Genomic DNA, 16,991 nt, shown 5'->3' with positions numbered 1-16,991 from the left:
CTCCCCTTCCTCCCTCTCTCTCTCCCTCTCCCCCCCTTTAAATTGTATTGGCCTTAGACAATACAATTTAGATAGTGTGCGTATGAAGTCTTAGTCACTCTCTCACAAAAATTAATCTAACTCAAATTTGGTTTCACTTATTTAAAATTTTTATTTAAATTCCTCTTCGTTTTTATAGGGGATCCTAGCTACTACATGAAGGCCAAATACAATTCTTGACACTGAAAAATATAGTGCTTCGGAATATTTTCATAAACTGCATGGTCTGCAAATATACATTCAATCTGAATTCATGCAAGTTCCTGTATTTTCTGCAAAATGCATTATATATCAAACCTTGTTATAGAGCACAATGCATACATTTCTTTTTCTGTTTCCCCCTCTATTCTTTCTATAAAATTTAAAATAAATTTAAATTTTCTTTTGAATTTTATAGAAATTTCTTTCTCGGCAAAATCCATAGATCTATTACTTTGTTCCATTCAGCATCAAATGCAGTTAATTTCTGCCATGCCAAGTTTTTTTCAGCGTGCTGATAAATCCTGTTACATATTCAGAGGCCAGAAGATTGGAATCAGTGGGAAGGGATATTAATATGGAAAATGAAATTAAAGGAAGGAGGAAATCTGTTTTTTCTTAATAGAAATTTTGAGGGGTGTGTATGAAGTCTTAGTCATGCTCTTACAGAAATTAACTGGCAAATTTGTAGCATTAGATCTAGGGAAAAAGCAGCTGCAGTGGAGAACAGTCAGCAAAAATGGGAGGGATAATGTGTGTCTCAGAAAGCAGCAGCAATACATGGGAAATATTTTTGCACAGCTTGCTGATCTTATTTTTTATTCTCTGTCACTTTAGTAGCATATCTTCATATAGCCAAAAATTATCAGTAGTCTATAGAGGCTAGAGCCATGATGGCGAACTTATGGCAGAGCCCTTTTTGCAGGCATGCGAGCTGTCGCCCAGCTCAGCTCCACCATGCATTCGCACGTCTCCTGCTGGCCAGTGGTTTTCAGGTCTGCCACGCATGCACGGTGGGTGGGGTGCATGTACAGGGGTCCCTGCATGTGCGGGGAGCACATGGGGTAATGCACACATGCGCAAGGGATGGGGCACACGGCCACGCACATTGCATTATAGGTGCACACGCACTTTTGGCACACAATGACAAAAAGGTTGCCATCACTGGGTTAGAGTATATCTTAATACTGGGTTAGAGTATTATTGCTTAAATCAGAATGAATACTACATGGCAGCAAACAAGTATCAAAATTCTTTATTTGTCATCTGGATTTTTGCAGCGCAATCCTGTAGCCTAATGGGTTATTCACCTGTTTTATTTTACCAGGTTGTATAAGTTAATATTTATGTTAATGAAATACCTTTTCTCATTGGAAGGCAGAGGAAGTAATTCCAATCTCTTCCAGGCCTCCCTACATCAGCTTTGAAATGCTTGGATAAAAATAGAGGGTCTTTTTTTTCTTTCAGATATAATATTTTTTCTGATTAATACAATATCTAATTATAGAAATTTTTCTCTTTGAATTCGGCATACATTTGGGTTATTTATTATTTGCAAATTTTCTAAAACTGCTGTTTCAAAGCTCGCAATATATTTTAACTTAGGTTGGTCCTTTAGTTCATTGAATTGATTTAAGCATATTTTAGTCTATGCTGGAAGAGTCTATCCTAGAAGAGAGCTGTACCATGAATAGACTGTTTTTTCAGTGACAGGGTACCTGTTCAAATTTATTTGAAAGTTTTGATGTAATGTAAATAAATAAAATAAATAAAATTTTTAAAAAGACGTGGAGGCTCAGTGGCTAAGATGCTGAGCTTGTCAATCAGAAAGGTCAGCAGTTCGGCAGTTCGAATCCCTAATGTCGCGTAATGGAATGAGTTCCCGTTACTTGTCCCAACTTCTGCCAGCCTAGCATGTAAAATGCAAATAGAAAAATAGGACCACCTTTCATGGGAAGGTAACAGGTTCCATTGCGCCTTTGGCATTTAGTCATGCCAGCCACATTACCACGGAGATGTCTTCAGACAGCGCTGGCTCTTTGGCTTTGAAACAGATTAGCACCGCCTCCTAGAGTCAGGAACGAATAGCACATATGTGCGAGGGGAACCTTTACCTTTTTAAATAAAGACTTGCAAAGAAATCTTAACATTATATGCATCTGGAACTATAATAAAGATAACAAAATGAAATATTTAATGCATTCCTAAACTGCAAATTCATTCTGCAATATGATGTTCTAATTAATATTATCTCTTCTCCTAGGAAATTCCAAGTGACTGGAAGTATTGCACTGCATGATTTGAAGGCTTTCAAGTTTAATCTGTTCTATGCCTATTGGCTGAAGGAATGTAAACCATACGTTTTTAGAACTGAACAAAAATCGCCAGAAGTACAGTTAACAGGTAAATATTTCTTGATAGATAATTAGATGTAATGGAGTACATAACTGATCTCTATCTAGCTATTGGAACTTAATGTATTAATAAACTATGTTTGTAATAGGTATGTGCCAAAAGTGTTCTGTTTTCTTACTCTCTGCAGTATTCATGAGTTTTCCGTTTCAGCATTATTCTTAATTGAAGTTATTGACTTCATATTTACAAAAACACAAATAATCCTCAATTTACAACTACAGTTGGGATCAGAATTTTTATTGGTAAGCAAGACAGTTAAATCACATCCAATTTTACGTCCTTTTTCCTGTGGTTGTTAATCATATCAATGCAGTTAAAGGATTCACAGGTTGTTAAGTTAATTCAGCTTCTCTCATTGACTTTGCTCATCTGAAGCTGGCTGGGAAAGTCTCAAATGGCAATCAACTAACTTCAGGATACTACAATTCTTGTAAATAGCTGGTTGCCAATTACTCAAATTTTGACTATGTGACTGAGGATGCAACAGTCAGGACTGATCACAAGTCACTGTTGTCAGTGCTGTTGTATCTTTGGTCACCAAATGAATGGCTACATGTATAATAGCAGTTCGTAATTTTTGATAGTTGAATGATATTCTCTTGTGCACCATATACATTAACCAAGTTTTAGATGTTTTTTTGTCAGGAACAATGCTATCTGTTATATAACTCAGTATGTAAGTAAGCTGATGTTGTGAGGAGGGTTATTTGGGATTTCTGAACATCACTGATTCATAGGATATTGTAGATGCCATCTAGTTTATACTATTGATTTGAAAAGCTGTATGTTCACTATATCCTTTGGAGTTGTCTGCTCTATAGAGTCTTTTTAAATATGTCCGCTTTGGGGGGAAATATATACTGTTTTAAGAATTGTAGAAAATATTTGAAAGAAGTACTGTATTTTGTAAAATGTATTGATGTGAGAGAAGCAGTTCTCTTCAGAGCATTAAAGCAGCCAAATGCAAGCACAGATTTCCATAGGCAATTGGGGACAGCTTTTGAAGTAGCAGCATAGGCCTTGTAAAAGTCACAATTGTTTTTATTTTTTGAATATAGCTTTGTAATGCTAACATGATTTACAAAGCACCTGTTTCCAATGCTTTGGAGAGTCCTATAGTTATTGCAAGATACGGCTGCCTACCCCCTCTTTAAAAAAAAAGAAGAAGTTGTGCTATAAATAGGAAATTGTCTGAACTTGATATTTAGATGTTGGGCTACTAAATACTATTTTAGATTGAATACCATGAGTACTGTTTTAATCATTATTCTTATACATGGGTTCACATGCTTGTGTTCTGTTCAACTATTACTGATTATAGCTGGGAAATATGCATATGTATCTGCTACTTCATACTTAAAATAGAATAGGTAAAAGAACTTTGCATATTAAAACTACTGTGGCTAATTTACAGATATGACATGCAGATGTAAGATGGGATTTGTGATTTGTACATTTTTTATTATTTAGTAACAAAAAGATAATTACTACATATTTCAAGGTTTGGGCTTATTTATTTTGTCTGTAGGACACTCTAGTCCAGTGATGGCGAACCTTTTCGGCACCAGGTGCCAAAAAGGTTGCACACAAACATCGCATGTGCTCATTGGGGCCATGCTGCGGAAAAGCCGAATTCTGGGTTCTAGCATGCATGCGCACTCGACAATCAACTGGGAGGCACGCATGCACAGGCTGGTTTTCAGCATTGCTGCACATGTGAAGGGATCACTTTCTGGAAAAGCTGAACTTTCAGCTTCTGATGTGCATGCACACCCAACGATCAGCTGGCCGGGGCGCATGTACAGGGCATTTTTTGGCACTGCCACGCATGTGAATGATAGCTGATCATCATGCATGCGTGCTAGAAACCCGCAAGACAAACAGCCAAGGCCGTGCGTGTCAGATTGACATAATTTCATGTGCCACATTGGGCACGTGTGCCATAGGTTTGCCATCACGACTCTAGTCAGCTAAAACAAACATTTACATTCATTTTGAAAAGCTAAAACTAATGCTAACTAAGAAAGCCTGGCTGAAAAGCCATTTGTTTCTTTAAAGTGGAATGGGTAAGGACTGAATAAAAATCTTGATAGTGCATTCTAGAAGAAGCTTATAGTAGTCTGAAATAATTATAATAATTTGGCTGTTTTGAAGACAGACTTTGTATAGCTGGACTTTGCTTTTCCTTGTTTTGTGTGGTATTATGATACTTACTCTACTCAGGATCATATTTTCTTTTGCAGATATCTTTGTAAATTAGGAAACATGGGCGCATTTTTGGATAAACCAAAAACTGAGAAACATAATGCTCACGGGGCAGGAAATGGCCTGCGTTATGGCCTCAGCAGTATGCAAGGATGGAGAGTTGAAATGGAAGATGCTCACACAGCTGTTGTAGGAATTCCTCACGGTTTGGAGGACTGGTCTTTCTTTGCTGTTTATGATGGTCACGCAGGATCTCGTGTGGCCAATTACTGCTCAAACCACTTATTAGAACATATCACTAACAATGAAGACTTCAGGGGAGCAGAACAGCCTGGCTGTGCTCTTGAACCTTCAGTAGAAAATGTTAAGAGCGGAATCAGAACTGGCTTTTTGAAAATTGATGAATTTATGCGCAATTTTTCAGACCTCAGAAATGGCATGGACAGGAGTGGCTCAACAGCAGTGGGAGTTATGATTTCACCTGAGCACATTTATTTTATCAACTGTGGAGACTCACGTGCTGTTCTATATAGGAATGGACAGGTCTGTTTTTCAACACAAGATCACAAGCCTTGCAATCCGAGGGAGAAGGAGAGAATTCAGAATGCAGGAGGGAGTGTCATGATTCAGCGTGTTAATGGCTCATTAGCAGTGTCTCGTGCTCTGGGGGACTATGACTACAAATGCGTTGATGGCAAAGGTCCTACAGAACAACTTGTTTCTCCAGAACCAGAGGTTTATGAAATTGTAAGAGCTGAAGAAGATGAATTTATTGTCTTGGCTTGTGATGGAATCTGGGATGTAATGAGCAACGAAGAGCTCTGTGAATTTGTTAAATCTAGGCTTGAAGTATCGGATGATCTGGAAAAAGTGTGCAATTGGGTAGTGGATACTTGTTTACACAAGGTATGTAAACTTTTCAGATTTAAGATTATTTTGGATGTTCCTTTTACTGCTAAAACTGAACAAAAATTAATGCTAAAAATAGCATAGATTTGGTATTGATGAGTCCACCTTCATGTGATGCAGTCTTACTAAGCATTCACTTGCTATTTCTTTGGGCTTGGCAATGCACTTTATACAACCCAAATAGCACTTTTAATTTTTTCACAACTAGTTTATATTCACTCTTAATTAAGTTAATGTTTATGTTTACCTCGAAAGAGAACATTTAAAACACTCCAAAGTTAGATTCTTTTCATGAAACAAAGGCAATATTGTTTAAGAAAAAATGCTTAGAAATTGTTTGTGCTTTGCTTCTCGGTGTTTAAACTCTTCCCCTCCCCACTCAAACCAGTATTGATTTTTCCAGGGTTTACATTTGATAATAATGAAATTCACATTGCTATTTAAAGTCAAGTACCTAAAATCATTTAAATGAATTTCAGTCTTTGATACATTACAAAATTATGACTTGGAGAATCATAAAACATATAAGGGCTCTTATAAATTTAATCCATCCCGGCTAGTGAAAAAATCCACTAAATCATCCCAATAATTGGCTATTTAGCTTCAGTTGAGAACTTCAATTGACAGAGTTTGTATTCTCAACCTATGACCACAATTGGGAATTTCTGTTGCTAGGCCATGGAGCCATTAAAGCCAAACTTGATTTTATGGTCATTTATAGTAGTTGTTAAGCAAATCCACCTTACCCAATTAATTTTGCTTGTTGGAAACCAGCTGGGAGGGTCACAAACTGCTATCACGTGACCATAAGTCACTGCAAGTTATAAATCCAAGCATAAATGTAAATGTGAATCCATCAGCAAGCACCTGATTTATGATCACGCAACCTCATGATGGTGGGATTGTTATAACTGTCAAAATGGGTCATGAGCTCCCCCCCCCCGCCAAAGCCATTGTAACTTTGAATTATTATTAAACAAGTTGTAAATCAAGGATTACATGTATTGTAGTCACACTGTTTTATAAATAATAAATACATTCCAATCCCCTATCAGAATGTGTGAAACTTCGCCTCTAGAATGCTATTCTAGGGGGTGAATATTCTGTTCCTAATTCAGTGAATTTTGCATATATCTACCCCTTGCCCTGTTCAAGATATTAGTAGAGCAAGTTTCCTTCCTTTTGCATGTGACAAGATACTTTGTCGATCCCTTCCATATTTTTCCCTTTGTAAGTTAAACCTGCCTGCTCTCTTACTAATTCTTCATAGGGCTTGGTTTCCAGATCCCTTATTCTAGCAAATATCCTTTGAATCCACTCCAGCTTCTCCATGTCTCTTTTAAAGTGTGTTATCTCTTCTCTTTTTCACTACACCTATTCTTTGGAACAACATTCTCCTCTGAATTCCACATGGCACTTTTCCTGTTTGCTCCACAGACACTGAACTAGGATAATGTCTGCATCTGCTGTTCATGATGTAACTTTGTAATTGAGAATGTGTTTGCCATCCCAGTGTTGTTTTAAAAAATATTAACTGTTCTTAAACTACTATATGCTGTCCAAAATTACTGACAATGTGGCCTTAAATATTGAAATTATAAAAAAAATATAAATTAACAAACTGGACACAGTCCCAAGTGTAATCAGTTCAGTGCAGAGGAGATTGAAACTTTTTTAGCACCTGACATCTACACACAGAACTTTTGTGAATGCAGGCCTAGACTATACCAGTCTTTTACCTGTTGCATCTTATTGTGTGCTGATATTAAGGTGGTGGTTGGCGAATTGTCCAAGATCCTTTCCGTAAGACTGCTGCCAGGTTGGATCCCTACAGTCCTGTATTGATGTACTTACTATATTTGCAACTGCCTACCCAGTTCCCACTACTGAACCTCATTCTGGAGTTTGGCAAGGGTTCACTCTTACTAAGTATATATTAAATTATGGTTTTATCTTCTGAAGTATTAGCTAGTCCCCTTACTGCAAATTCGTTAAGCATTCCTTTAATTACCTCCTCTGAATTATTTATAAAGAGTAACAGTGGACTGAGAATGGTGCTCTGTGAGCCCTGCTTGAACTTTTCTTAAGACTCAACTATTTATGAGCATCATTTGGATATCAGTGGTAAACCTACAAGACTTCAGTATCCTCTAGCTCATATGTATCCATCTTGGCCACTGTTGATAACATTTTGTTTAATTATAGTTATATAAATTATTACTTTGCTCCTTGATTTCCTTTTGTAAAAAGACACAGCTATTCAGACCACCATGGCCACACTGATTACAATGCTTGGATTTGAGTAGCTGAACATTGCTGCAAAATGATGCATTTTGTGAGATGTTTTGAATTGATGTATGTGTGGGATAAATCTACTAAGCACTAAGTTATTTAAGAAAAAATCAAAATTGGGTGAACAGTCTACCTAGTCGGTTGGACTTTTGTGCAGCTCTGCAGGCCTAACACACTCAAGTTATCTGTCTTCCAGAGAAGATTTTGAAGGCATGCAAAGAAGAAATGGAAATCGTTCATCTTTATTTTTTTGTTAGAAACTGTTTAGTCAATAACACAATTTAATGAGAGTTTACCTAATTAAATTTGGAAATCAATTGCACATGGTTATTGAAATATGTTAATTGAATAAATAGGCAATCTAAGGCTGTGAAATGGATAAGCATTCATCTCAATTATGTCGTGTTTTTTCATTCCCAAATATAGGGAAGTCGTGATAACATGAGTATTGTTCTAGTTTGCTTTTCAAATGCTCCTAAGGTCTCAGATGAGGCAATGAAAAGAGATGCAGATTTGGATAAGCATTTGGAATCACGGGTGGAAGGTAAGAAGTTGCCTTTTGTTTTAATTCCCCCCCCCCCCTGTTAGATTATTTTCTTAGAATGGTTGGGGCACCTTGAAACATAAATGGACTACAGTATAGGAAGGGAACAGAAAACAGAATGTGGTGAAGGTGCACATAGATCACCTGAATCAGAGCAACCAAGAGTAAATGCTGATGCAGCATTTGTCTAAGAGCTTGCTGATTGTTCAGCAGAACAAAGTTTCTTACCTTACAAAATTTTAAATGTATTCACCGTATTTTTCGGAGTATAAGACACACCTTAGTTTGGGGGAAGAAAATAAGAAAAAAAAATACTGCCTCTACCTACCAGCATCCATCCTACCGGTATTCATCCGGCTAGCGTCCTTAGCAAACAGCCTGATCAGCTTCAGCACATTAGCCTGATTCAGCACGAGCAGTTTGAGAGGCTGCATTTGCAAACAGAAGCTCCTTTGCAAATGGAGCTTTTGGAGGCTGTTTGAGAGGTTCTCCCCACCGGCCCCCACCCTTCAGCCTCTGCATGTCCTCTCAAACGGAGCTTTAGGAGGCTGCAAAGGTAGCTTCTCAAACAGAGTGTGTCTCAAACAGCCTCCAAAAGCTCCGTTTGAGAGGCTGAGTTTGCAGCCTCCAAAAGCTTTGTTTGAAAGGCTGCTTTTGAGAGGCAGCCTCTCGGTTTGAGAGGCTGCCTTTGCAAAGAGAAGCTCCTTTGCAAATGGAGCCTTTGGAGGCTGTTTGAGAGGCTCTCCGTTTGAGATGCTGCCTTTGCAGCCTCCTAAAGCTCCGTTTGAGAGGACATGAGGAGGCCGGCGGGTGGGTGGGTCTACATTTGGTATATAAGATGCACCCAAATTTGCACCCTCTTTGGGGGGGGAGTGCATCTTATACTCCAAAAAATATGGTAAGTTAGACTTGCTAGTTCATTGCTGATGGGAATAGTTTCTTATTTATATAACAGCAGAGAAAAATTCTTTCTGAAGAGCAGGAAATGTGAATAGTTAGATGACAAATACTAGAAAGTTTTGTTAAAACCTAATAACAAACAATGTCAGCTGCAGAATGTGATAAATTACAGAAATACTGTATGTCTACTAAACCTGAAGTCAGCATTGGAAATGTCAATTGTTTGGGAAGAATTTTCAGGTTAGTAATGATGCTTTGGGATCCTAATAACTGGATGGACACAACTTTGCTGTTTACTTCCCTGTTCTGACCCCACAACCTGTGAATAAACCACAACACAGGCCTGGCTGTTTGCCACTGTTTAATTTACTGAGATAATGAATCCTTTGGCTGAGGGCCCAGGCAACTCACATTCAATATAGTATCTCTGCAGCAACCCAGATAGTTCAAACGAACAGACACAGCTAGAATACACAGATAGATTTTCTTAATTCGAACAGTTGTTTCCTGCAAATGTCCCCTCTCAACGCCTCACCTATAATCTCTCTTGGGAGGGGCCAGTCCACAACTACCTGTGCTTAATCATCTTCTATGAGTATGCCTATGGAGTTGCTGCTTCTGTTTCTCAGCCCTTCTCAATCTAGCATCAGAGACAAACTGCCTTTAATCCTCCCCACTGCTCCATGCCTCAGGCGCCTCCTGATGTCCAACCAGCCTCTCTGGTCCCTGCTCGGAGTCTGAACCCTGCCCAGGGTCCTTCACATCGTCCAGGGCAGACTCATATGGTTCCTTGCTGTCCGAGTCCATCAGCAGCTCAACCAGATCCTGTTGGGCCACAACACTTCCCATAGCCAAAAGTGATTGGCCTTTTGGTTCTAGAATTCTCCACATCAACTCCCACTGCAGAGAGGTAGGGACTATTTAGTCAGCCCATCCTAGGCAGTTAATGGGCCTGTTAAGTTCAAGAACGAGCTTGGGGATTTTCCAGAAGCTCTGAATCACAATTTGGTCAACTATGGTCCAAGCTTGGAAAGAGCATATAATTAGGGCCTTGGAATTGGATTGTCTCAGTCTTTTTGCTTGCGAATCCCAGAATGCTCCTTGGCTTACCAAAGAGTTGTGAGAGATCAAACAACAGAAGGGGCACTTATAGATTTGCTGGCAAAAGAGGAAGAGCAAGGCTACAGGTGAGACCATTTATTAGGACTTACCTTGTGGCAATAAGAGCAATGGGGTGAGTTTACTTTTCTGCTCTTATGTCTGCAGATAATCAGCTGGTGATTCTGTTTAGGATGACCAGATCTCTTCTGGGTAAGGAGGGGCTGGGAGAGCCCATATTTGACTGTTGTGCCTTTTGGCATCTGTCAAATAAAGTTACTCAACTTTGTGTAGAGTTGGTTGTACTAGTGAGTTATTCCTGGAGGGCTTCGGATGGTGGCAGTGCATCCACCTTGGTCCTCCTGGATCTCTCCACAGTATTCAATATCACTGATCTTGGTTTATTTCTGGACTGTCTCTAGGAATTGAGAGGGGCTTCTGTGGCAGATTCAAATCAGTAAGGTGGTGATGAGAGGTGGCAAGACCAAGCCTCCCCCCCAATGTTGTGGAGTGCCTCCAAGCTTAACTCTTTTCTCCCCCCTTTTTAAAATTATAACCTGATGCTGCTAGAAGAGGTTACCAGGCACCATAGAGTATCACCAGTATGCTGCTCATATCCAGTTGCACATCACTTGCTATTCCTGGCTGCCCAAGCAGCATTGTCCTAGAGTTGTCTCAGTCTCTGGAGGCTATAAATATTTGGGTGGGGAAGAGTTGGTTTTGACTCAGGCATAGCATGACAGAATAGCTATGGGCTTTTGGTTCCCGCTTTATGTTCAGGAATCATCTTTCAGAAATCATCACCTATGGTTGTACTTCCACAGGCAGAGCTGGTGCACAGTTTGGGGTTGTTGCTAGATTTTCTGCCCTTGGTGGAGGAGCAGCTGGCAGCTATGTTCCTCTCAGTTTTACTTTGCCCCATTCCTGGAGTAGGACACCTTGCTCATCCCCTAGTCACTTCCTGGTTGACTTACTGTAATGCATTCTACATGGGGCTGCCTTTGAAGACCCATCCAGAAATTACAACTGATCCAGAATGCAGCGCTGGGTAGCCTATGGTTTGCCCATGTTGCACATTGCTGCTTAAGATGCACTAGTTTCCAGTTCTTTTCTGAGCGCCATTAAACACCTTTACCTTTAAAAACGCCGAATGACATGAGTATTTGTTGTTTGTGGGGCTGCCTTTCCCTGAGGGTATCTGCACGCTCTATCAGGTCTCATCCCTTAAATGTTGCCATCCAGTAGGCCCAATAGTACAGCCTGCTTCCCAATTGCAACCTTTGCCCTTGGAACTGGCTTTGCCCTTGGAACATCCTTTGCCCTGACATCAAGCAGACCTAACCTCCTTGCCTTCTGAAAGGACCCAAAGACCTGGCTTATCCAACAAGTGTTAGAGAAGTGTACATCTGGAAAGTTGTTTTGGGATGTGAAAGTTGTATTGTTTTGTTGGGGCACTAGGTGTTTTTTATGACAGTAATATGCTTTTTATTATTATTTTTAAGCCCCCCTGCCTCCAAGTTTATGATGCATAAGATAGGCAGCTATATAAATTTATTTATAATAAATAAAACTTTCTGACTTTCCAGTGTGGTTTACAGCCTTGGTATTTCCTGTTGATCTCTTGGAACCAACTATCACACTTGACACTGCTTAGTTTCCTTTCCCAAGCAAAATTTATCACGTGCTACAATAACTTTTCATGTTTAGTCTAATTCAGTGCTTTTATTTTCCATATAAAATCCAGGCGTTTTTCCCCCAGTATCCTGGAAATGCATACTTTTTCATTGTTGCTCATACCTTTTCGCTTAACAAATGCTGTGATAATATGGATAGCCTTAGATTTTACTTTTACTTTTATCCTGTCTTTATTATGTATAATGAATGGTCCAAAATGACCCAACTAGGTGCTAGTCGTTACTTTTAAAGCCCTACATGGTATCGGACCTGGGTACTTGAGAGACCGCCTCCTGCCAGTTACCTCCCAAAGACCCATTAGATCCCACAGACTAGGCATCCTCCAAATTCCATCTGCCGGCCAATGTCGACTGGCGACTCCTCGGGGGAGGGCCTTCTCTGTGGCTGCTCCAGCCCTCTGGAACGATCTCCCCGTGGAGATCCGGACCCTTACTACCCTTCCGGCCTTCCGCAAAGCGGTTAAGACCTGGCTGTTCCGGCAGGCCTGGGGCTGTTGAACTATCCAGCCCCATTCGAGGTTATGGCTGTTGCAGAGTTTTAAATTGTTGTTTTTATTTTATTTTTTGTATCCCCTCCCTTTTTATTGTGAGCCGCCCTGAGTCTCTCGGGAATAGGGTGGCATACAAACTCAATAAATTCAATTCAATTCAAATTCAATTCAACTAGTTTCTGTGCCTAAGGGAACACCTAGCATCCTGGTTTCTAATCCAGCATTTAGTGAGTATAACAAAGTTGGCCCTTTGCCTTAATGTACCATAATAGGATGATTCAGGAGCTAGTACACATATTGTATGCACACACACAAACTAATAGTTGGCATTCATTTTTGGAGATGAATTTTTAGATGTGACATGTTTGTTTTCCTATCATGTTTCAGCACAGGTAACAATATTGCTGGCTGAAGTATTTTAAAAGTCAAACCTAAATTTTTAGCTGAATAGATATAATATTAGCAGTGATGTGATTGAAAAAATGAAAATAATTCTGAATACTTAACACAATGTGTGAATTAGAATGTACACAGAAACTTGGAGGAATCTGTCATTCTGAAACTAATTTTTAATTTATGAATAATGTAATATATTTTAGATATGTTTATAATGTTGGTGTGCAACTATTATCACAGTATGATTTTCCATAAAAGTTTACCTAAGATAATGTTCTGGAGGGAGTTTGCAAAAAAGATAGTCCCATAATCCTAGCCAGTATCATATTTTGCCCATTAGTATCAGTAGTCATTATGTTTTCTGCATCCTATATTTTGAAATGTTAGAAGATAATAGGTTATCTTCTTAAAAAAAGAATGGTTAATGCATACTGGTAGCAAGTAGAATGGTAAGTTTATGTGCTAGTAATACATTATCTTCAACTGAGGATATTTACCTGCTGATATGAGCTACAACTCTGATGGAGATGGGCAGTTCAAAAATGTGAAAAGTAAAATAATAAATTTGCAATTATTTGTATTCAAAATGAAAATAAAACTATATTAACATAACAGTAAAGTAACAAACTACTGGTGAAACAGCAATTGCTTAGAATATAAACAGAATAATACAGAATAAATAGAATGTATCTGTAATCTTAAAAGTAACATTTATGTTTTTGCACACAAAATAATTACTGATGGAATGTATAAAATGATTGGGATAAGCTAATAAGGATGCAATTATTGAAAAAATATCAGATCCTTCATCTCATATACCTGTATTTTTCGGACTATAAGATTCACCGGAATATAAAACGCACCAAGATTTTGAAGAGGTAAATTTTTTTTTTAAAGGTTTCACCCTCCCCACCCCCAGGAGCATTCTGCAGGCCTCCCAAACCCTCTGCACACCCCATTTTTTTGTGGAAAAGGGGGCATGCAGATGGTGTGGGAGGCCTATAGAGTGCTCCTGGGTCCTGGGGAGGGCAAAAACGAGCCAAAAATGGTCCATTTTTCACAAAAACAGGCTTGGTTTTTTGCAAAAAAAATGTAATGTGTAGAGGGTGTAGAGGTCTGCAGCCCCCAGGAGCACTCTGCAGGCCTCCCAAACCCTCTGCACATCAATTTTTGTGAAAAATGGAATGTGCGGGATTGGTTTTCGGGAGGCCAATAATGCTGTATTCAGTGTATAAGGCACACCCAGAGTTTCACCCTCTTTTGGGGAGGCAAAAGGTGTGTATTATACGCCAAAAAATAAGGTATTTGTTGTCTTGATGGGGACTATAAGATGAGGTTTTCAAATACCAAGCTACTTGTTGCACACTGGCTGATGAGCTGCACAGTTTGATGCATCATTATGAAGGTTTTGACTTTGAGAAAATGAAAAATATTAACGACAGCATATATTTTAGTTAATAGTCTGAGTTATCAAGCATATTTTAATGCTGCACTTTTCCGTGACCTGTCAAAACCGCGTCCCACAAAAGCGCGGTCGACGAAATCGCGTATGTGACGTCATCACAACGCGACGAAAAAGATCGAAAAATTGAAATAAAAATTAAATTACAGCAAGCCGATTCACATAAAGGTAAGGGTTAGGTTAAGGGTTAGGGTTAGGGTTAGGTTAAGGGTTAGGGTTAGGTTTAGAGCGTTAGCGTTACGTTTAGCGTTAGGTTAAGGGTTAGCGTTAGGTTTTTCGTTAGGTTAAGGGTTAGGTTTAGGGTTAGGTTTAGGGTTAGGTTAAGGGTTAGGTTTAGGGTTAGGTTAAGGGTTAGGTTTGGGGGGGTTAGGGTAAGGTTTTCGCTTTATTTTTACAATTTTCGATCTTTTTCGTCGCGCTGTGATGACGTCACATACGCGCTTTCGTCGACCGCGATTTTGTCGTCCGCGGTTTTGTGGTGGAACCCACTTTTCAGAGCTGATAGTATGGTGGTTTGTATTCACATACTTCACATATCATTAAGTAACCCTTTTCATATTCTAAGGCAAGTGTTGAAAGAATAGAAGATGTTTAAGGAGTCTTTGCTTCTGTTGAACCAATTATTGTATTTTAAAATTATTACGATATGTTTGAAGATTTGCTCTACCGTTTTAAGTGTCTTCTTTAAATTTTCTAATATTTCAGTGTTTACCTTGCCGTGTCCTTGGCATTGTCAGAGTTAATGGTCTATTGTAAACTCTGTTTTATTAGCTTGTGGAGCTTATTTTCCAAATTCTCATTGAGAAGAAAATAATGCATGTTATCTTTATGTGTTAGTTTCAGTAGTATAGCATAAAGCTTTTTTTCCTTATGAAAGGGATTAATGTTATTACAGAGTTATACCTTTTTTATGGATTACTTGTTTTTTTCAGTTAATTGGGAGATTCCTGGCGGTGTTAAACTGTATATAGACAACTTAAACTAAGGAATGTAACTTATTTGCTGTTACACTTGTTTCTGAAACATGTTCGTGAAGAGAATATTACATTTATCTCCAGGCAAAATTATTAACAAATCATGCTATTAATAGAATTACAGTTTCATGCTTATACTGTATATAGAAAGATGCTGGGATTGGAAACCAGTTAGTATTACAAGCAATATTGGATAATAGCTCAACCCTTTTTTGGTAGATATTAATGTTAAATAAGTATTTTGTGCTGTGTTTAAATTTACGTAGACATTCTTGATTAAATTAGCAGTACAAATGCATTTAAAAAGTAATTTAACTAGAAACCTTATATCAGATAGAAGCTCAATGGTCAGAAATATATTTTAGCAATATCCAAAGTGTTTCTTGGTTGAAAGTGAGCATTGCACCTTAAAACTTCAAATACATGTAGACATACATCAGTAATCTTTAGTATATTGTCTAAATGTAAATTTTTTTATTTGTTATATATTTTTCTGGTGGTATGAAGGTACAGCTACTACTACTCTTCCAAATCTGGAAGCATTCTTGAAGAAATTAGAATTTCCTATTTCAGCTCCAGAGTGGATATCACATTGAAACTATACTCACTTCCTTTATTTCCTTTGCATTGTCACTTTCCATAGCAAATGATGTAGGGTAAGAACTAAAATTGAGATTAAAGAGCTTTAAAATCATACTATATATGAAATTGTATCTCTAAATTAGAAATGATATCTATAAACTCATCAATATTGGAGTTCATCCTTATTTGAGAAATTCACAGTTAGAAAATTAAGCAAATTGGCTGGATTCATCATTCCCTGAATGATTTAACAGTGTCATATCTCTTTGTTACTTTGAAGTTTTAATTTCATTGCATTTATATGATTAGTTATATCTGCTAGGGAAACTTTTTTAATGAAAAAATACAAAATTAGCAAGTGTCTTATTAGAAGTAACCAGTATCCCTCTTTTAGACCAAGTTTAGTGTATTTTGCAGACTCAGCCATTTAATTTGAGAACTTCACCATACTTGCTGTACCTACTTGTTAGAAGAGAAGTAAACTGATCTGTGATTCAATAAATATTTGCACACCAATAAAATTAATAGTTGATATGTCTAGGATACAAAAAAGAATGGGTGGCATTTCAAATAGTATCTGAAAGAGATATTAAAAGTAATGTACTCTGTCTTATTCTCCTTGCTCCCCTTTCATATTCTTCCTGGCCTCCCAAGTTCAATCTCTAGGAGAATGGTGTTCCAGAGGCAGGCATCACTGTAGGAAATGCTCTCTGGGTTCCACCAGCTAGCATTGTCTCATGGGTAGAACCTGGAACATGTCTCTCCTGCCAGATCTCAAAGGACAAGTAGACCTCACTAGGGAGAGATGGTGCAATAGGTATTCCAACCCAAGCCATGAAGACCTTTAAAGATAATCACCCATATCTTGAAATGCACCTGAAAGCATGCCAATAGCCATTGCAGTTCATGGAACAGAAGTCTCATATGTGCCAAGTGGGTTTGCACTCATAACTGCATTTTGCGCCAGCTAAAACTTCTAAAGACTTTTCTAGGCCATGTGGAACACATATT

At 38.4% G+C, this 16,991-nt stretch overlaps 1 protein-coding gene across 2 annotated transcripts in view; it reads left to right on the top strand.

Moving 5' to 3' along the window:
• Positions 1 to 16,991, top strand: part of PPM1B (protein phosphatase, Mg2+/Mn2+ dependent 1B) — a 67,276-nt gene that overhangs the window by 25,063 nt on the left and 25,222 nt on the right. For both annotated transcript variants that reach the window (XM_014052938.2, XM_014052937.2), the window contains exons 2-4: positions 2,282 to 2,421; positions 4,677 to 5,544; positions 8,266 to 8,383. In XM_014052938.2, coding sequence (XP_013908413.1) covers positions 4,699 to 5,544; positions 8,266 to 8,383 — 964 coding nt within the window. In that variant the 5' untranslated portion in view covers positions 2,282 to 2,421; positions 4,677 to 4,698. The remainder of the gene's footprint in view (positions 1 to 2,281; positions 2,422 to 4,676; positions 5,545 to 8,265; positions 8,384 to 16,991) is intronic.

This window comes from Thamnophis sirtalis, unplaced genomic scaffold, assembly GCF_051295495.1.
Source record: "Thamnophis sirtalis isolate CommonGarterSnake01/CBP01778 unplaced genomic scaffold, rThaSir2_p1.2 scaffold_6, whole genome shotgun sequence".
Taxonomy (NCBI): Eukaryota; Metazoa; Chordata; class Lepidosauria; order Squamata; family Natricidae; genus Thamnophis; species Thamnophis sirtalis.
Note: the sequence above shows the minus strand (reverse complement) of the source record. Positions and strands in the feature narration are given on the sequence as shown.